General features: G+C 35.6%; 1 protein-coding gene across 5 annotated transcripts in view; it reads right to left on the bottom strand.

Annotated features, from left to right (window-relative positions):
- The window catches only part of LOC145988877 (cyclic GMP-AMP synthase-like receptor), an 89,218-nt gene that overhangs the window by 50,363 nt on the left and 21,569 nt on the right, over positions 1-17,286 (bottom strand). For 4 of the 5 annotated variants that reach the window (XM_083124143.1, XM_083124146.1, XM_083124142.1 and 1 more), the window contains exons 2-4: positions 11,380-11,529; positions 8,762-8,926; positions 4,031-4,110 (exon numbers count right to left, since the gene is read on the bottom strand). In XM_083124143.1, the coding sequence (XP_082980269.1) occupies positions 4,031-4,110; positions 8,762-8,926; positions 11,380-11,481 (347 nt within the window). In that variant the 5' untranslated portion in view covers positions 11,482-11,529. The remainder of the gene's footprint in view (positions 1-4,030; positions 4,111-8,761; positions 8,927-11,379; positions 11,530-17,286) is intronic. The other variant, XM_083124147.1, reaches the window with a different exon arrangement.

The following is a 17,286-nucleotide window of genomic DNA, read 5'->3' as shown; positions in this document are numbered from 1 at the left end:
TCATAATCAGGGTGTATACTGAAATAACAAATCCAAATTCTTGACTTTTTCTTAACATTTAATCACCTCCTACTTAGCTACAGGTGGATATTAACAAAATATATATTTTTATTCAATGAAAAGCCCCTACCATAAGGCCGGTTAAGATGAAAACTGAATCTGTACTTTAACAAGAGATTTAGACTTGCTTTTATTATTATTAATGCATATAAAAATTAATGCTTCAGACTTCATCCTGGATGGGGAATGGCCACATTACTTTATTTAATATTTTTAGAAAATTTCTTGCATACAAGAATGCAATTCATAAAAAACAAGGTTAACAAATCATAACTACAACTCAATACAATTTTAGATTTCCAGATATTAAATTTTATCAAATCAGTACAGGTACAATGTAAATTCACTATATACTGTAAAAAATAGCAAAAATTCTTGATGACAAGCATAATTTCTTGACTTACTTGTTGATTTCTTGACTATTAAACACCCTGATAATTCATTAACTGAAGGGAAAAATGTTCTACTTGATGAAATGAATATGCATATACAAGGCTCATTCAATATATAACCGGAAATATGTTGCAACAAATTTTTAGAACTACAGTACTATGTTTCAACATAGCCCCCCCCCCACCTAGTTCAATGCACCTTATACGCCAGTGCTTGACAAGGGCACCGATTCCACAGGAAAAAAAATATTTTGGACGCGTGTGCAACCACTCATGCACCGCTGACTTGACTTCGTCGTGATTCTGGAACCTCGATCCACTTAGTCCTCCTTTCAGTGGGCCAAAGGTGTGGAAATCGGAAGGTGCAAGATCAGGCAAATATGAAGGGTGGGGTAAGCACTCAAACTTTAGGTCCTCGATGGTAGACAATATGACATCAGTGTGTGGTCTCACATTGTCATGCAGCAAAAGCACACCAGTGGCCACCAGACCACGTTCTCTCTGCAGAATGGTTAGTTTATTTTTTGCGCAAAAGGTTGGAGTTCGGGTTCATAGAAATGAACCCAACTTTCATTTCCAGTGACAATACGATGAAGAAATGCCCCACCATCAGTTTCATAATGGAGCAAAAGCTCCCTGCACACATAAACATGTCTCTCCTTCATTTCCGGTGTCAAACGTTTTGGAACCTATCTCGCACACACTTTCCTAAACCTCAATATGTCATGACTGATATGGTGAGCTGATCCTACTCTTATTTTCATCTGGGAAGCAATTTCACTGACAGTAAAACGCTGGTTCTCCCATATCAAGTCCTCCACTTGAGCAATGTTGCTTTCCGTGATTGCAGTGAGAGCAACCTGGATGCGGATAATCTTCAACACTGGTTATGTTCTGTTTGAATTTCTCAACTCAGTCATACACTTGTGATCGACTCATACAGTTGTCACCGTACTGAACTGTCATGCAGCGATGAATTTCTATCGGTTTCACGCCTTCACTCATTCACTCAACACAAATCTTACGACACTTCACTACTCCAGCTTGGAACACTCTTGTAAAGGTGCCACCATCTTGTTTAACTGTTTCCCAGCATCCCGTGCATGAAGCAGGTGTGCCAGCCCCAGCTATGAATAGCTTACAGATGCATTCACAAAATAACAAAAATATAACAATCACGGTTGTATTTTAGATTTTTTATACTACTTTTCCGGTTAGTTATTGAATGTACCTTGCACATTCAAAATACCATATTGTTACTGGGCCTCTGTGTCTTCATGAAGTGATGTTGACAGATTTAACATATTTATTAGGAATGCTACTCTTTCAGTATCGACCTACAGTGTATTTGTTTCTATTTCAGCTATTATTTGGGATCAAAACTAAACAATAGCAGTCAAATAAAATTGATTCATTGATTTCCAGTTGCCAGTTCGGAAGGCAGCCAGTAAAGTTCCATGCCGGCCTCCATGGCAGGATGGTTAGCACATCACGCTACGATGCCAGGGGTCCCGGGTTCGAATCCTGGCCTGGGCATAGATGTTTGTGAGTGTCAATTCATCAATTTCATCACATCATCACTCATCCCCATCTTCGCAAATTAGCCAAAGTGGCACTAAAAGCAAAGTAAAATAAAGCATATCAATCAATCAATCAGTAAAGTTTCACATTTTTAACTCCTCTGGTGTCCAAGGATGTTGAGTGGTTGACTGCTCTCACTAGGTAGGATTTCTGGCCTAGGCAAGGGTGTTGTTTCTGAGGCTCCATTCACCAATTCCATTACTCATCATTCACTGTTGCAATTAGCTGAAATGACATTATTTTCTCTCTCTGTTTCTATTTTGGTCATTTTACACTGCTTTCCTACCACGTGGGTAAATCATGAGAGGGTGAATGATAAATTGTTGAAGTTGGTCTTGCAAAAAAATACAATGATGCATACATGCCTCAACCAGGGTTCAAAACGGGACCTGGAGCTTTGTAGCCTGCTACTTTGGCCACTCTGCCATGAAGAACAGCACTGATATGGACAAATCAGTAGAAACTGGCCAATAATTTTATCAATCTGATATTTCCATAAATAAATAGACTGTAATCTAGTGCACAATTCTGCCATTTTATTATTTTCTGTAAGTAAATTCATATACACTTGTCTTTAAAAGTATATGTCTAAATACAGTTGAGACTGCTTTATACGTAACTCAGTTCTGAGTAATTTTGTTTTATATGTACATTCCTGTAGGTCGCAGTAAAATATAATTTAAAAAACGTGTCAATTAAACCTTATTCTTACGTAATGCATTTATACGCAATTCTGTGTTACAAGTACTAATTTTAATAAAGCACAGTTGATTTGTACGTAACCAAACTACAACAATGTCATAAAAGTATACATTCTTGTTGTTACAAAAACACAAAAAGAGACAGGATAGGCAGACATGGTGGTGGTCAGTCTCGAGTTGCAAGAAAGACGAGAGCAGCACGGCGGTGTCACAGAGAAGGCACGGAGAGGCGGCATGAAATCAGAGGAGAAAGATTTGCCGCAGTTCAGAACATGATAGGAATTTTATTTCTTATGTAATCGCAACACGAAAACACACATTAAAAATATACCAATAGCTAAGGTTTGCTGTGTCCCATAATAAAAACAGAACAGGGGTTCCTTCAGTGAAAGCTTTCAGTTGCTACTGGTTGACCATGGAGAACAGAAAGAGGAAAAGTTACATGCTTCACCAGAAAGTAAACTTCATACCAGAAGTGGACGCTAATCAACAAAAAACTATTAAACTGGCAAATGTAATGCACTTAAGAATCAAACTATTAGATTCGTTAATTTACCACTTTATAACAGAAATAACCTGTATTATGCTGTATGTTGTAACTCAAAATAGATGCAATTACAGTATTTTGATAATGATATGACATGTTATCTAAATCTGATTTGCAAGTAATTCTCCGTTATACGTATTATTTTCTCTTCACCTTGACATATGTATAACTCAGGTTCAACTGTATGTGGTTAATATTTCTAAAGCAAAACCATCGCAGTTATTAATTAAGGATATTAGTTATTGATATGAAGTTTTCATTGAGCATTTACAGATTTACTTTCAATTGTTATAGATATTGGCAAAAATTTCATATCAGTCCATCCGTAAAAAAATATTATGGTATACCAAAAAAAAAATAGCACTGCTGGAACCATATAAGTTTTGTTACTTACAATTGCATTTTAAAAAATTGACAGCAATCTTGAAGATAACACGCTCATTTATTTCTACATAATTCTTTTCACACAATGGCAAATCACAAAACTCAATCTTATAAATAGTAGAAAATAAATGATGGTCTAGATTTTGTTTATTCAGGACATGTATGATAAAGAAGAAAGTTTAAAATCCTAAGAGAGGTTTAAGACCAAAGTGACAAGCAACAGGTGACACAAACACATGCATGTACTAGAATATGCAACTTCCCCCCCCCCCCCCAGTCTGCAAACAAGCATTCACACACTACAGACTAAGGCAACACGATGATATTTACAAAAAGCAACAATGTATTAATCTAAAGTGGATTACCTTGAAACATCAGAATTGCTCTCTGGGATAGGACCAAACTTGATTTTCACGAAGCCTGGCACATGGGGATCAAGTTTAAACTGAAAAAAATAAATTCATGGTTATGAAGAATTACAAAGATAGATTGATTCATTGAGTTGGTGTTTTAAGTGCACTTTATGCACAGTAAGGCTAATTGGGACTAGACCTACAGTTTTTAAAGTGGGATCAGAAACACTATGTGCCTCCAGTAGGTATTGAACCCGGGACCCCTTGATTACAAATCGACGACACTACCACTGCACCATCGGGGAGGCCAAAGAATTACAAAGAAATGCATAGAAATGATTAACTCTAAGTGACAATTCACAAGTTCCGCAAAAAAAATGTAAGTACACTTCATGCACAGAAATTTGCATCTTTCATCTCAAATTACTAAAAAACGAACAAAAAAAACACATTTTTTTAGTCGACAACAGAAATAAAGTTCAGTTAACTAAAATTCTAGCAGAATAAGCATGAGAGAAAATCCGTTAGCATGAAATTTCAGTATAAAAATGCAAGAACATTGTCTGAACTTCATGATTCCATATTCTGCCACTCCTAAGAATAAATGGTTCCAACAAATTTTCAAATATTTCAAAAATAAGATTTCTTTACATGAAAGGTCACACAACGTACACTTTAGGATTAAAATTTCCCGTAACTTCAACAAGTTTTCTTCTGTAAAGTTAATATCATAACTATGCATTTCAATAAGTTAACAGAATGGAATGTGAAAAAATACAGCAAACCATTGAGTAAGGTACTGGTGTATTGAGTAGAATAGTCTTCTCAAGCAGGAGGAGGAGGAGGAGGAGGAGGAGGAGGAGGAGGAGGAGGACGGTGGTAATGATGATGATAAAAACCTATAATCATGATTAAATTCAAGTATAATTCCCGGTTTTCAAGGTGAACTCTCCAAAAATTCAAGGGTACAAGCAAATGTTTTCTGTATTTCAACCTTACGAATTACTGCCTCTCACCACCCACAGATATACACACACAATATAAAGGGTCTGTGTGATTCTAATGGATCCAAAAATTCTAATTCATCAATTAAACAGTATATATATATTCCATCGCCAGTGACCTTAACACTAAACACCTCCAAAAACTCTCGAATCTCTGCCATCAAGCTTTTCAGACTGCCTGCACTCTCCCCCTTCCACTTCCACCCAATTTCAGTCCCAAACCCACATGCCCTCTATTACTGGACCCCATCCCCTTTACCATTGCCCACCCCTCCTGCACCACCATAGACCTCCCCCAAAAAACCATATTTGCACTGCCCCACATCGCACCTTAGGAAATAACCAGTCAACAGACAAACCCAACCCCATCAGATCCACGACCACCAACGACCCTAACACACTCCAAAACAACCATAATTTACACAATTTATCCAGCCATAAACTCTCCACTGATTAAATAGCTGTTTTATCCAAAGGCCTTAGCTTCTCCCCCACAACTCCCCCCAACCAATTTCACCTGCTTTTTGACAACCTCTGACAGCAACATTTTTGGGCCAAAAACCCCTCACTCCAAACCACTAACAATGAAACCCACCCAAGCCTCCTTCAATTTTGCCCCCCCCCCTCCTCCAAAGATCCTACCCCCTGCCTGCCAGGGTAATGTACCATAATTTCCACCACCTCTGACAGCTCATTCCTAAATGACCTCCACAACCAACCAAACCTCAACCCCTCCCAACAGAAAGCTCTCCTAGATCTTAACAACCATAACATCAAAATCCTCCCAGCTGACAAGGGGTCCACCAAGGTGGTCTTGAACTCTCAAGATTACCAGGCGGAGGCCACTCGTCAGCTGGCTGACTCTTTCACCTATAAACCCACCACAGTTGACCTATCCTCCGCACATCTCAATAAAATCCAGGACTTCATCCACACCCGTAGACCCCCTGAAGGCCTGACAGCTCCTACCACAGTCATGTTAATTCCTGACAACCCCCATACTCCCACCTTCTATCTACTGCCCAAAATTCACAAACCTGGCAACCCTGGTAGACCCATTGTGTCCAGCTACGACTCACCTACAGAAAGAATCTCTGCCTTTGTTGACTTCTATCTCCAGCCTCTTGTGAAAGCTCTGCCCTCCTACCTCCGTGACACCAACCACTTCCTCCAGAAAATCAGCACCCTTCCACAATCCTTGCCACCATCGATGTCACTTCCGTCTACACCAACATACCCCACACCCATGGCCTCTGCTCCACAGAATTCTACCTCAATAGCAGATCCAAACCTCACAACCCCAGCACCAACTTCCTGACCCACCTAGCCCACCTTGTTCTCACATGTAACAATTTCACCTTTGAAAACCAACATTTCCTACAGATCCGAGGTACAGCCATGGGTACCAGAATGGCCCCATCCTACGCAAACCTCTTCATTAGCAAACTTGAGCAAGAGTTCCTGGACACCCAACCTCAAACCCCTCCTCTGGCTCTGCTTCATCTACGACATCTTCATGCTCTGGACACATGGAGAACCATCCTTATCAGCTTTCTGGACCAACTCAATCACTTCCGTTTCATAAAGTTCACCCACCCACCTTCTTGGATGTGGACGTACACATCTGGTCAACCGTGGATATCCCTCCACCCTGGTCACCAAACAAATATCGTGAGCTGTCTCTCACACCACCACCACCACCAAGAAACCTGCCGCCACCAACCCACCTGCACTCATCACCCAATATCATCCCCACCTCAACAAAATCAGGCACACACTACACTCTCTTCTCCACAGTGATCCTGAAACCAAAAACATATTTCCCGACAAGCCCAGAGTGGTTTTCAAATGCCCCCCCCCCCCTTCAACCTCCAAAACATCCTGGTCCACAACACAACCAACACCCCCCAGCCCATAAATGCAACCGCCCTAGGTGCAAAACCTGCCCCACTCTCATTACCTATCACACCCTCCAGGTGCACACGGCCACTGGCAAATTTACCCTTTACCCCAAAGGGACCTGCCACACCTCAAACCTGATCTACATCCTCACCTGCAACATCTGTGGTGATTTTTACCTGGGGGAAACATCAACTGCCCTCAACCTCTGCATCAATAACCACCGCTTCTCCACCCACAACCTGGACTTCACTGTTGCCGTCCAAACCAAACACCACAATATCCCTTTCTGCTTCCGGGTAGCGATCATCCATCTCTTACCCCAACCAGCCAACACATCAGTTCGCAAAAGATGAGAGAGGGCCTATATATCCACCTGGCCTGAACAAGGCCACCCAGTAACTTCCCCACCTCATCCCACCCCCTCTGCAACTCATGTCTCCAGCCCCAACCAATCTTCTCCCAACCCACCTCGCCCTCCCACTCACAGTTTTCGACAAGCCTGATGATCAAACAGTGTTTTTTTTTTCATTTTACGCACTACTACTTCTTCAATCAAGACCTGGCAACTCTGCAGGCTTCTAACTTCCGGTTCCGTCTTTCTCCTAACTCTGAAGATGCAGCGATAAGAGTCTGCGAAAATTCAAATTTTTCCACTGTCTGGTGTTTCCTTTCTCCTTCTTTGCTTTTTATATATATAATTTAAAATATTTAAGCTGCAGAATTTATATTTGCCATTCATATACTCAGACTTGATATATACAAGTCACAAATATTATTGGATACACTAATCTACGAAAAAATTTTAATTGTACAAAAATTTCAGATTTACCTAATCAACTTCAAGATATCTTATGTTGCAATAATCTTCTGTCTCTCAGATAGATTGTTCTGCAAAGGATACTAACAAAGTAAATGGATTGAGAGAATTCAGTTTTAGTTTCTTTTTCTTCGATAAAAATAAAAGCTAAAGTGTGAAAAACTTGCCTCAGGGCATTTATAAATATGTATAAATTCAATGGGATTTGGACTAATAAAAGTTGCAATTTTTCATGTCTATGGAGAAAAATTCAAGTAAATTCCACACATGAGTACCCACAGTGGATTACCATCAACCTCCCCTCCCCAAAGCCATCTGGAAGTCTAAAAACCCCTTTTTAAAATCTTTTTTTCTTTCAGATTCATATTTAATGCTGCTAAGCATGCCTACAACCCCACAAGTTTACAAATGGATGATAGAATTTGACAATGACATCAATTCATGGTCAGAGGGATGGAAAGATTTTTTGAGCAAGAGATGTCAGACTTTTAACCAAAATACTATTTTCCTGGAGGTTTCCAAACACTTACTCAAGTGTTGGAAAGTTTGCTAAGATGAACATGGATTCTATGATGCAAAATGACAAATCTTCCATGCAAAATCAAGCAACATACATTGTATACACACTGGAATCTTTATTTGTACATTTTAAAGGAGGCCAACATGAAATAACCTAAAAGAGGAAAATGTTAAATCCAGGAACCTAAAATTTGGGTCACTGTTAATCCTAGATACTTGAAAAAGTAACACCACTACCTTGGCTGGATAGGACAATTCTCATACGTGCACACTCAAAACAGTAACACTTAATTGTTACTTTTATACATGTGACAAATGAAATAGCATATAGTGTCTTCCTGGTTGCGTAGCTAACTTTTAATCAAGGGGCGGGTTCAATTCCTAGTGGAGGCACAAGTAGTTCGAATCCCACTTTAAACTGTAGGTCCAGTCCTGATTAGACCTTACCGTGCACAAAGTGGACTTAAAACAAAAACGCAAACAACATAGGATACACTTTACCTCTAACGCCGAATCAAATTTAATGATGAAATTCAGGTCAAATTCTGACAGCTCCTGAATCTTGAGATTATTGTAGACACTTCCAGCGTATGCCAGTTTGGTGAAGCAAGAGGCAAATACTTTGTCATTTTTCCTCATACTTGGAATCAGCTTCTCTTGCACCACCTATGGTAAAGAAGAACAGACATCAGAGCATAAAACTATTTCTTTCCTTCCAACATAAGGTTTTATGAAAGGATTATGACTTCAGACAAAAAGGCATGAATTTCATTCAAAAACAGTCTGGTCAGCCCACATTATTGAGGAAAAGCCAAGGATAAACAAAACTAAAAATAATTCCAGTGCCAGCCCCTTTTTTCTCAGGACCCAGAACATTATCTTTTCATATATGGGATAAGAAAGCTAGGAATCCAACTAAGATAAAGCTACACCTTAAAACATCGAATTTATCAATTAATACAACATTGGATAAAAGTAATTAATTGTTGCACCCAATTGGCCTTCCTAAAGACAGCTCTACCATATTGCTGTAGATTTTAAAATTCAGCTAGAAACAGTGCAAAAATTTATAATGGCATGTTTATTAATTCTGACTTAATTATACATGTTATACAGAAAACACACAAACATTAAAAAGCTTATACTGTACTCATTAAAAAAAAAAGGCAATGGAAATTTACATAAGTGAACTTGAATTACTTTTTGTTTTTTTAGAACTGGATTTGAAAATTTGTGTGCCATGGCAACTGGGCACCCTGTATGTGTCTACCCCTGGAAAAAGGATACAATTATAGAAGAAAAAGTTATAAAACAATAGCCGGACACAGATTTACATAAATGGAAGGCTTCCCTTGTGAAAGAACATTGGAAGAAATTAAATAATGAAGGTGATAAAGGATGTATCAGAAGTGATAGTGGTATCAGTAAGTATTGGTTGGAATTTATTTACCGATACTTGTCCAGCACTTTGGTCTATCATGGATTCGCAAAAATTGTTTGATGCTTTCACAGTCTAATTATCCTAAATTCAAAGTTGCATGCAAAAAACTTAATGATTATGTAACATGTATTTTAATATTCTGCTGTAATTCTCGAATTGTTTAAATCAAAACTATTGGTTAATTTATGCATATAATTGGAGTGTAATACTGACACACTAACATTAATCAATATTTTGAACAACTTTTCATTAAAACAATTTTCAAGTATCAGTATCGGCTCAGCCCTACATTTTCATTTTTACATATTTCTAAGATGGCGATGATTAGGGGCTGGGACTTTATGTCCTTAAAAAAAACTGAAAAATACGTATGTAATTATTTCATAAAAATTGTAAAATATGTCGAAAAAATTAAAAATATGTCAGGAAAATGTAGAAATATTCCCAGTAACGCCAAAAATATGCACAACAGTACTTTCAAATTTTTCATTATAAGGGAAGTCAGTATCTTCCACGGAAGATTGACTAGGGTGGTGGTGGGCTTTGAAATTAAGTCAGAATCCCTTTAACCGATGAATGTAGTGGAAAAAATACTAAAGATATCACGAGTTTCACTGCAATTATCCCAAGTTTCATTTACAATTATGTCAGATTTGCATCTTTGTGGAAACGAAAGCAAAATTGGCAGCTCTCTACAGCTCTGGTAAATCTAGGCAATCAATACACAAACACAACGTTTTTAGGCAAATTTTAAATCTATAAAATCTGAAAACAGGCAACAAAATTTTGGTCAGAACATGTTACACTCAATATTATTTCCGTTTCACAATGGACTTACAATCTTGTCGCAGAAGTTCCTATTCGTGGCATTTTATTCATTCACACTGTTACGTGCTTGGCTCAAACAACAAGTGATCTTGAAACTCCCATACTCGATTGCTGACACAGTAGGCATTATGTTATGTTACCGAATGTTATTTTTACTTTTGACTGATTGTTGTGTGAAGCAAAAAAAGGTAAAGAAATTAGAACCATTGAAACTTGTTTATGCTAATTCTCATGCCCGCAAAACAATGATGGAGAACAATTTTCGTCAACAATGTTTGCATGGCTATCAATTGTCGGCTGGATAAAAAAAAAGTGGGGTATTATTTTCTGCACTAGTAGGTAAGAAAAAATGGCATCTGCTTTTAATATCCTCGTCCATAATTTCCTTATCCTGACATCGATAATATAAACTATCCGCTGCACTAAAGGTAAGAATAAATTATAAAATAACCGATTACGTGCATGATAATTAATTACAAAATTATACAGAAACGTCTTATTATAAGAAAATGGAAGAAATATGTTGTAGAAATGCGAAATTGGTAAAATATGTCAAAATATGCATTATCAAGTTTGTCTATTTTGACTAATTTTCATCAGATACGTAAAGATCTCACACCAGTATTTCATCCGATGCCAAATAAAAAATATGTTATATCAAAGTCCCGGGGCCTAGTGATGATAATCTTTGGGCCTTTTTTTAAGAAAAAATGTTTTTACTATGGGCAATTAATAAAGTGTGATAAGCTGCATGTCCCCCTGCCAGAAACACACAAATTTCATTAAAAAAAGTTGACTCATCAACTGTACTAATTTAACTCTGTTTATGATTGAAACACTTCCAACTTACCTGCATCAAAATGTGCTTGGATTCTTTCACTTGGTCTTTATCTAGCTTTATTTCACGCAACACATCTTTCAGAGGTTCCTCCAATTCTTGATAGGATGCCATTTCATGAGTTTAAGACAGTTCTAAGAACACAGTAGTTATTCAGAAATTCTGTGAGGAAAAAAAGAAGCAATGAAAGCATTAATAGCGTGCCTGTGACAATCTATAATTTAGAGAAGATGCTTTATTGTAAAACATTTTGTTGTAGTGAAATTTTCAAAAACTTGCTGTCCAATAATAAAAACTTTTAATATATCTAAGTATGAAGGTTCCTTTTCTACCTTAGTTTCAAAACTGGATCGGTAATGAGGCAAATGTCATAAGAGCCAAAGCATAAATATTAATTTCAATAAAAAAAATAATAAACAAAGATACATTAGGTGTAATATTATACCATGGGCTACTTCTACAGTAAGTTATCTCAAGGGATTGTGAACCAAAGTAATAAACTACCAGCATTGCCATAGACAGGAAACATTTACGAGAGGTTCACTCATCGCATTGCCAGAAATTTCAGCCCAATGATAAAATTATAATAATAGAAATAATAGCAATGATAATTATTATTAGGCAATAATAATGAAAATCTCATATAAATAAAGTTAATTCCAAATTTATTATTATTGCTGTTATTATCCGATTCAACATGGCGCCTGCCTCTGATCACTGTGGAATTTGCTCCAAAGGAATTTATGGAAAGCAACAGGTATTGGCATGCTGTCTGTGTAATACAAGGTTTCACGTTAAACCATGTTTGAAACTTTCTAAATATGAAGTTGAATTTTTTATGGTGAACGACATATCTACCTATAAATGTACGAAATGTTTACAACAGCGTAGCGATGAAACGCCTGTGACGCCACGACCCGTCCCGGTTAATCGTGTAGCTGCTCGCGATAGTGCCAATGAAAACATGGACATAAATAGAGAAAATAATGAAGAAATGGCAATACATAGTGATAATAGTGATGAAGATGATATTGATCAAGAACATCAACTTGGAGGACAAAAGCCAGGTAATGTAAACTGTTTCAGTTGCTGCCATGTTAAAGACATTATGTCAACATTGATCTTGACAGTGCAGAATTTAAGTGATCAAATTCAATCTCTTAAAGCCGAAGTGATTGTATTGAAAGAACAGAATGAAGTACTAATGAAAACAGAAGAAAAAAAGATTCTACAAAACACTTATGCACACGTAATTCAAACGAATCTTCCGAAAGAAAAACAAAACACAATCGGAATGCCCCGCAGTACTCCTTGTTTACCTTTATCTACAGTAGCTCACAAAACTCACACAGATAGGGGATCTGATAAGTTTCTGGGTCAATCAGTGCATTCGATAGAAAACAACCAGGTTTTAAATGCATCTGGTTCCAAAAACACTCATCAAGCTTCGACCTTGCAAAATGTAAACAAACAGGTGAACGACGTGAAGAAATCAGTGCAAGGTCAGAATCCATCTACTAGGTTAGCAGTGCAACGCAAAGTTTTTCCTCAGAGAGCTCTATTTGTGACTCGACTTCATCCTGAAGTTTCAAATTCTGACCTTCAGCAATATATTGCTGAAACTTCTTCCGTAAAGAAAATGGTATGTACAAGGCTGAAAACTAAATATGATTCTTACTCTTCTTTTCATGTAGCTGTTTCCCAGGATGACTATGATGTACTATTCGATGAAAATATCTGGCCTAAAGGGGTATTAGTAACAAGGTTTTATGGCGAATTGAAAAATGACAATATAGTTGCCAACAAAAACAAAAGTGTATCTGATACAAATAGTAACAGTAAGTCTGGAGAAAACTCAACTTCAAAATACTAAGTTTGTCTTTCCTTAGTAATAATATGATTAAATGTTTTTATCAGAATGTTAGAGGAATTAACACCAAATTTGAAACATTAGTAAGCAATATAAATATTGAAAATTATGACATAATTTTTCTTACAGAAAGTTGGTGTAAACAAGATAGAGATTATTTTATAGATTTAGATCCAATGTACAGGGTGATAAGAAAAGATAGAAACCTGGATTTAAACAAACAGAAATCTGGTGGTGGTGGTTGTCTTTTATTTATTAAAAACAAGGTTCAGTTTGTGATCTTGGAATCACCTTTTACAGAATTGGATGTAATTTGGGTAAAATTAATGTCAAATAATTCTGATCCAACCATAATAGGATTGCATTACTTGCCACCTGATTTAAACTGTGACTTGTTTGCAAACTACTTTGATTGGGTAGTTCAAGAGATGTTAATGAAACACAATAAAATAATTTTAGTTGGAAATTTTAATGCTGGTGGAATTGACTGGGCTACTGGAAATTTGTATTGCTCTAATTATTATGTTAAAAGAAAGGCTGAAAAAATTGTTGAAATCGCAACACTTTCTAATCTAATTCAGCACAATGTATCGTATGACCCTTCACTGCCTTTTAATGTTTTAGATCTTCTACTTACTAACATTTCCACTTGTAACATTAGTTTTAATGAACATCCTTTATCTAAAATTGATAAGTTTCATCCACCGTTTTCATTTTATTTTGAATTGGATAGGTCTAAAAAAGACAATATAGATACAAGGGAAAATAATATTTATAGATGTCTTAATTTCGCCAGAGGTGATTATGTGAATATTTATAATGAATTGTTGCATTTACCATATATGGTTGAAATATCTAATGATGTACAACAATCTGTTATGGAACTGACTAGAAATGTGTATGCAATATTAAAAAACAATATTCCTTCAAAAGTTAAAAGAACAAACAATCAACTGCCTTGGATGACAAGGAAACTAAAGAGAATGATCAATAAAAAGAGAAGGTATCATGATAAATTTAAACTTACAAATAAGTGTGTATATTACACTACTTATTCCCAATTAAGGAAAGATGTTAAAAAGGAATATTCTAATGTAAAGGAGCAATACTACTCCTTAGAAAACAATGTTAATGGTGACAAGAATGCTTTTTGGTTTCACTTTAATAGAAAGAAGAGAGAAAATACTATCACTGAAATTATTTATGATAATGATGTACTGTTCAATGAATATGATATTGCTAATGCTTTTAGTGAGCTTTTTCACAAATCTTTCTCAAAAAGAAGTCATGTAAATTTTAAAAATATTATTCTTCATTCATCAACTTAATTGATGTACCTGTTATATTGGAAAAGGATGTAAGTGATACAATTAACAAACTAAAAGGCAGGTCTTCAATAGGTCCTGATGGCATACCTAATTTTATTTTGAAAGCAAACAAAGATGTTTTTGTACCATTGTTAACTAAAATTTACAACATGTCACTTACTTCTGGAATATTTCCAGATATCTGGAAAAATGTGTTTATTGTACCTGTAACTAAAAACAAAGATGGGAAAGCCAATGATCTTAATAATTATAGACCAATTACTATATTAAATTCCATGGCAAAGGTTTTTGAACACATAATTGCTGACTATTTGTCTTTTTCTTTTAAACAATATATTGATGGAAATCAGCATGGATTTTTTAGAAAAAGGTCTACTATCACAAATTTATTGGTTTTAATAGACTCTCTTAAATCTAACATTAGGAAGCAATCCCAGACCGATATTTTATTTATTGACTTGGCTAAAGCCTTTGATAGTGTCAGCCATCAGTTATTAATTTACAAACTCGACCAAATGGGATTATCACCACGATTTCTTAAATGGTTTTCCAACTTTTTAGTAAATAGAAGTTTCTCTGTTAAGATTGGTGAAACAAATTCTTCTAAACAAGAAATACTTTGTGGAGTACCTCAAGAGTCGCCACTCGGCCCAATTCTGTTCGCTGTTTTTATCAATGATGTTACATTATGTTTTAAATCTAGCACATGTTTACTATATGCAGATGATATAAAAAATTTTAAGAGTATTTTAACAAATAATGATGTCGCTCAACTTCAGGCTGATCTCGATAGAATGACATATTGGTGCAAGATTAATGAAATGGAAATTAACTTGAAAAAGTGTAAAGTTTTAAGATGTACTAAGAAAGTTCATTATATAGTCTCCAACTATTTTATTTATGAAAATAAAATCCAAGTGTGCGACAGTCATAAAGACTTAGGAATAGTAATAGACTCCTCTCTCATATTTGATGAGCACATTTCAGAAATTTGCAAAAGAGCAAAGAGAATGCTTGGTTATATATTTTTCTCATGGAAAGTTTTTAAAAAGGAAGATACCTTAATATTCCTGTATAAAATGATAGTTCGTCCTATTCTTGAATATGCAAATGAATTATGGTTTCTGACTGCAACCAGTCACCTTCAAAAACTTGAATCAGTTCAAAAACTTTTTATCAGGTTATTATGCACAAAGTTTAAAAAAAATTACTATGACCAACATTACTCTGAATGGTTATCACAGTTGAATATGTTTTCCTTAGAAGAAAGAAGAAAAATGAAAAGGTTAAATTTTGTAGAGAAGATATTAAATTTCCAAGTTGACAGTGAATACTTTTTGAAAAATATAGCTTATAAAATTCCCAGATATTCACATAGGTATATCTCAATTCTCACATGCCTAAACAAGGCAAGAGGTTTAGTAGCTGATCTTGTTGAAACCTACAATTTGAATTTATGTTGATGTATAAAATTGTAGGATCTACTGTTTTATTTTATAATTATGTATTCAATTTTTTAATTTTGTATAACACAGTGGTTGTTTAATCGTTATCATCACTTCAATAAATATGATCATTATTATTATTAGAACAATACACAGTTAATTGCACAATATTATATAACAATAAACAATTATTAGTATCAGAGATATAATAGATCTCATTGAAAACTGTAACTTGAAGTGTAAATGTGCTAACTTGTTATGTTATTCTGCAGCTTATGTATTTTATTCGTGTAACTTTGTACTTTTGTATTTGACTTAGTGCTGTATTAGGTTTCATACTGTGCTCAACACTTAAAATAAACTATTATTATTATATTGTTGAAGAGACTTTTATTCAATTCACCAGGCAAGTGAATATGAAGAAAAACTGTATTTCAGTGTCTTTTTACATTTCAAACAGTTAGTGTACTGAAATGCACAGTTATTATATTTTGTTATTAAATTTTAGATATCTTCAAGAAAAAGCATTATAATGAGAGGAAAATTTCAGTCATAATGTTTGTGTTGTTTCAACTCTCACATAAATCTTAATTTTTGGAATCCTGAAAACTGTGGAATCATCTATTTGGATTAAATGGTACAAAAAAAAGAAAAAAACTGGTTCTTTTATTGTACACTCAATTTTTTCGATCTAAAGCAGTATTTCTTTGGTTATTATGTTCAAATACTAACTAATTACTGTTACTAACAATAAAAACAACAAACTCTCTGCTATTTTGTAACTTATAATAAACGATGCGAATTCCAAGGGTTTAATCAACCCTCCCAACACTATACTTACTAAACAGCCACTATGTACTGTACAAATATATGCTTCATGGGACAGCATATATGTTGAATGTATATACTACATCGACCGCTCAGTGGAGGGTAGCGAACGTAACATGCTAAGAATGTCCTAGGTTTGAATTACTGTCAAGGGGGATTTGAACAGTGAATTTAAAAGTCGGAAAGGGAATTTTGGGACAATCAAATGGAGATTTTCAATCGGAACCAGGAACAACAAGTTTTTTCCTGTAGCAAAGTAAAGAGTGGATGATATACTGTACATACTGCAAGTACGTTCCTTCAATAATTCAAATCTATATGTACCTTGTAACCATGGGGTCTTAGGGTTGATCTTCCTGTAGACTGTAACTCTTCATATCCCCTTGAGAAAGTGGAAAAGTGTTTCATTGTTTATGAAACATTTGCTGTTTTTTAGTTTGCGGAGATC

The sequence above is a fragment of the Lepisma saccharinum genome, chromosome 6, assembly GCF_977018435.1.
Source record: "Lepisma saccharinum chromosome 6, izLepSacc3.1, whole genome shotgun sequence".
NCBI lineage: Eukaryota > Metazoa > Arthropoda > Insecta > Zygentoma > Lepismatidae > Lepisma > Lepisma saccharinum.
This window is presented reverse-complemented; position numbering and strand designations above follow the sequence as displayed.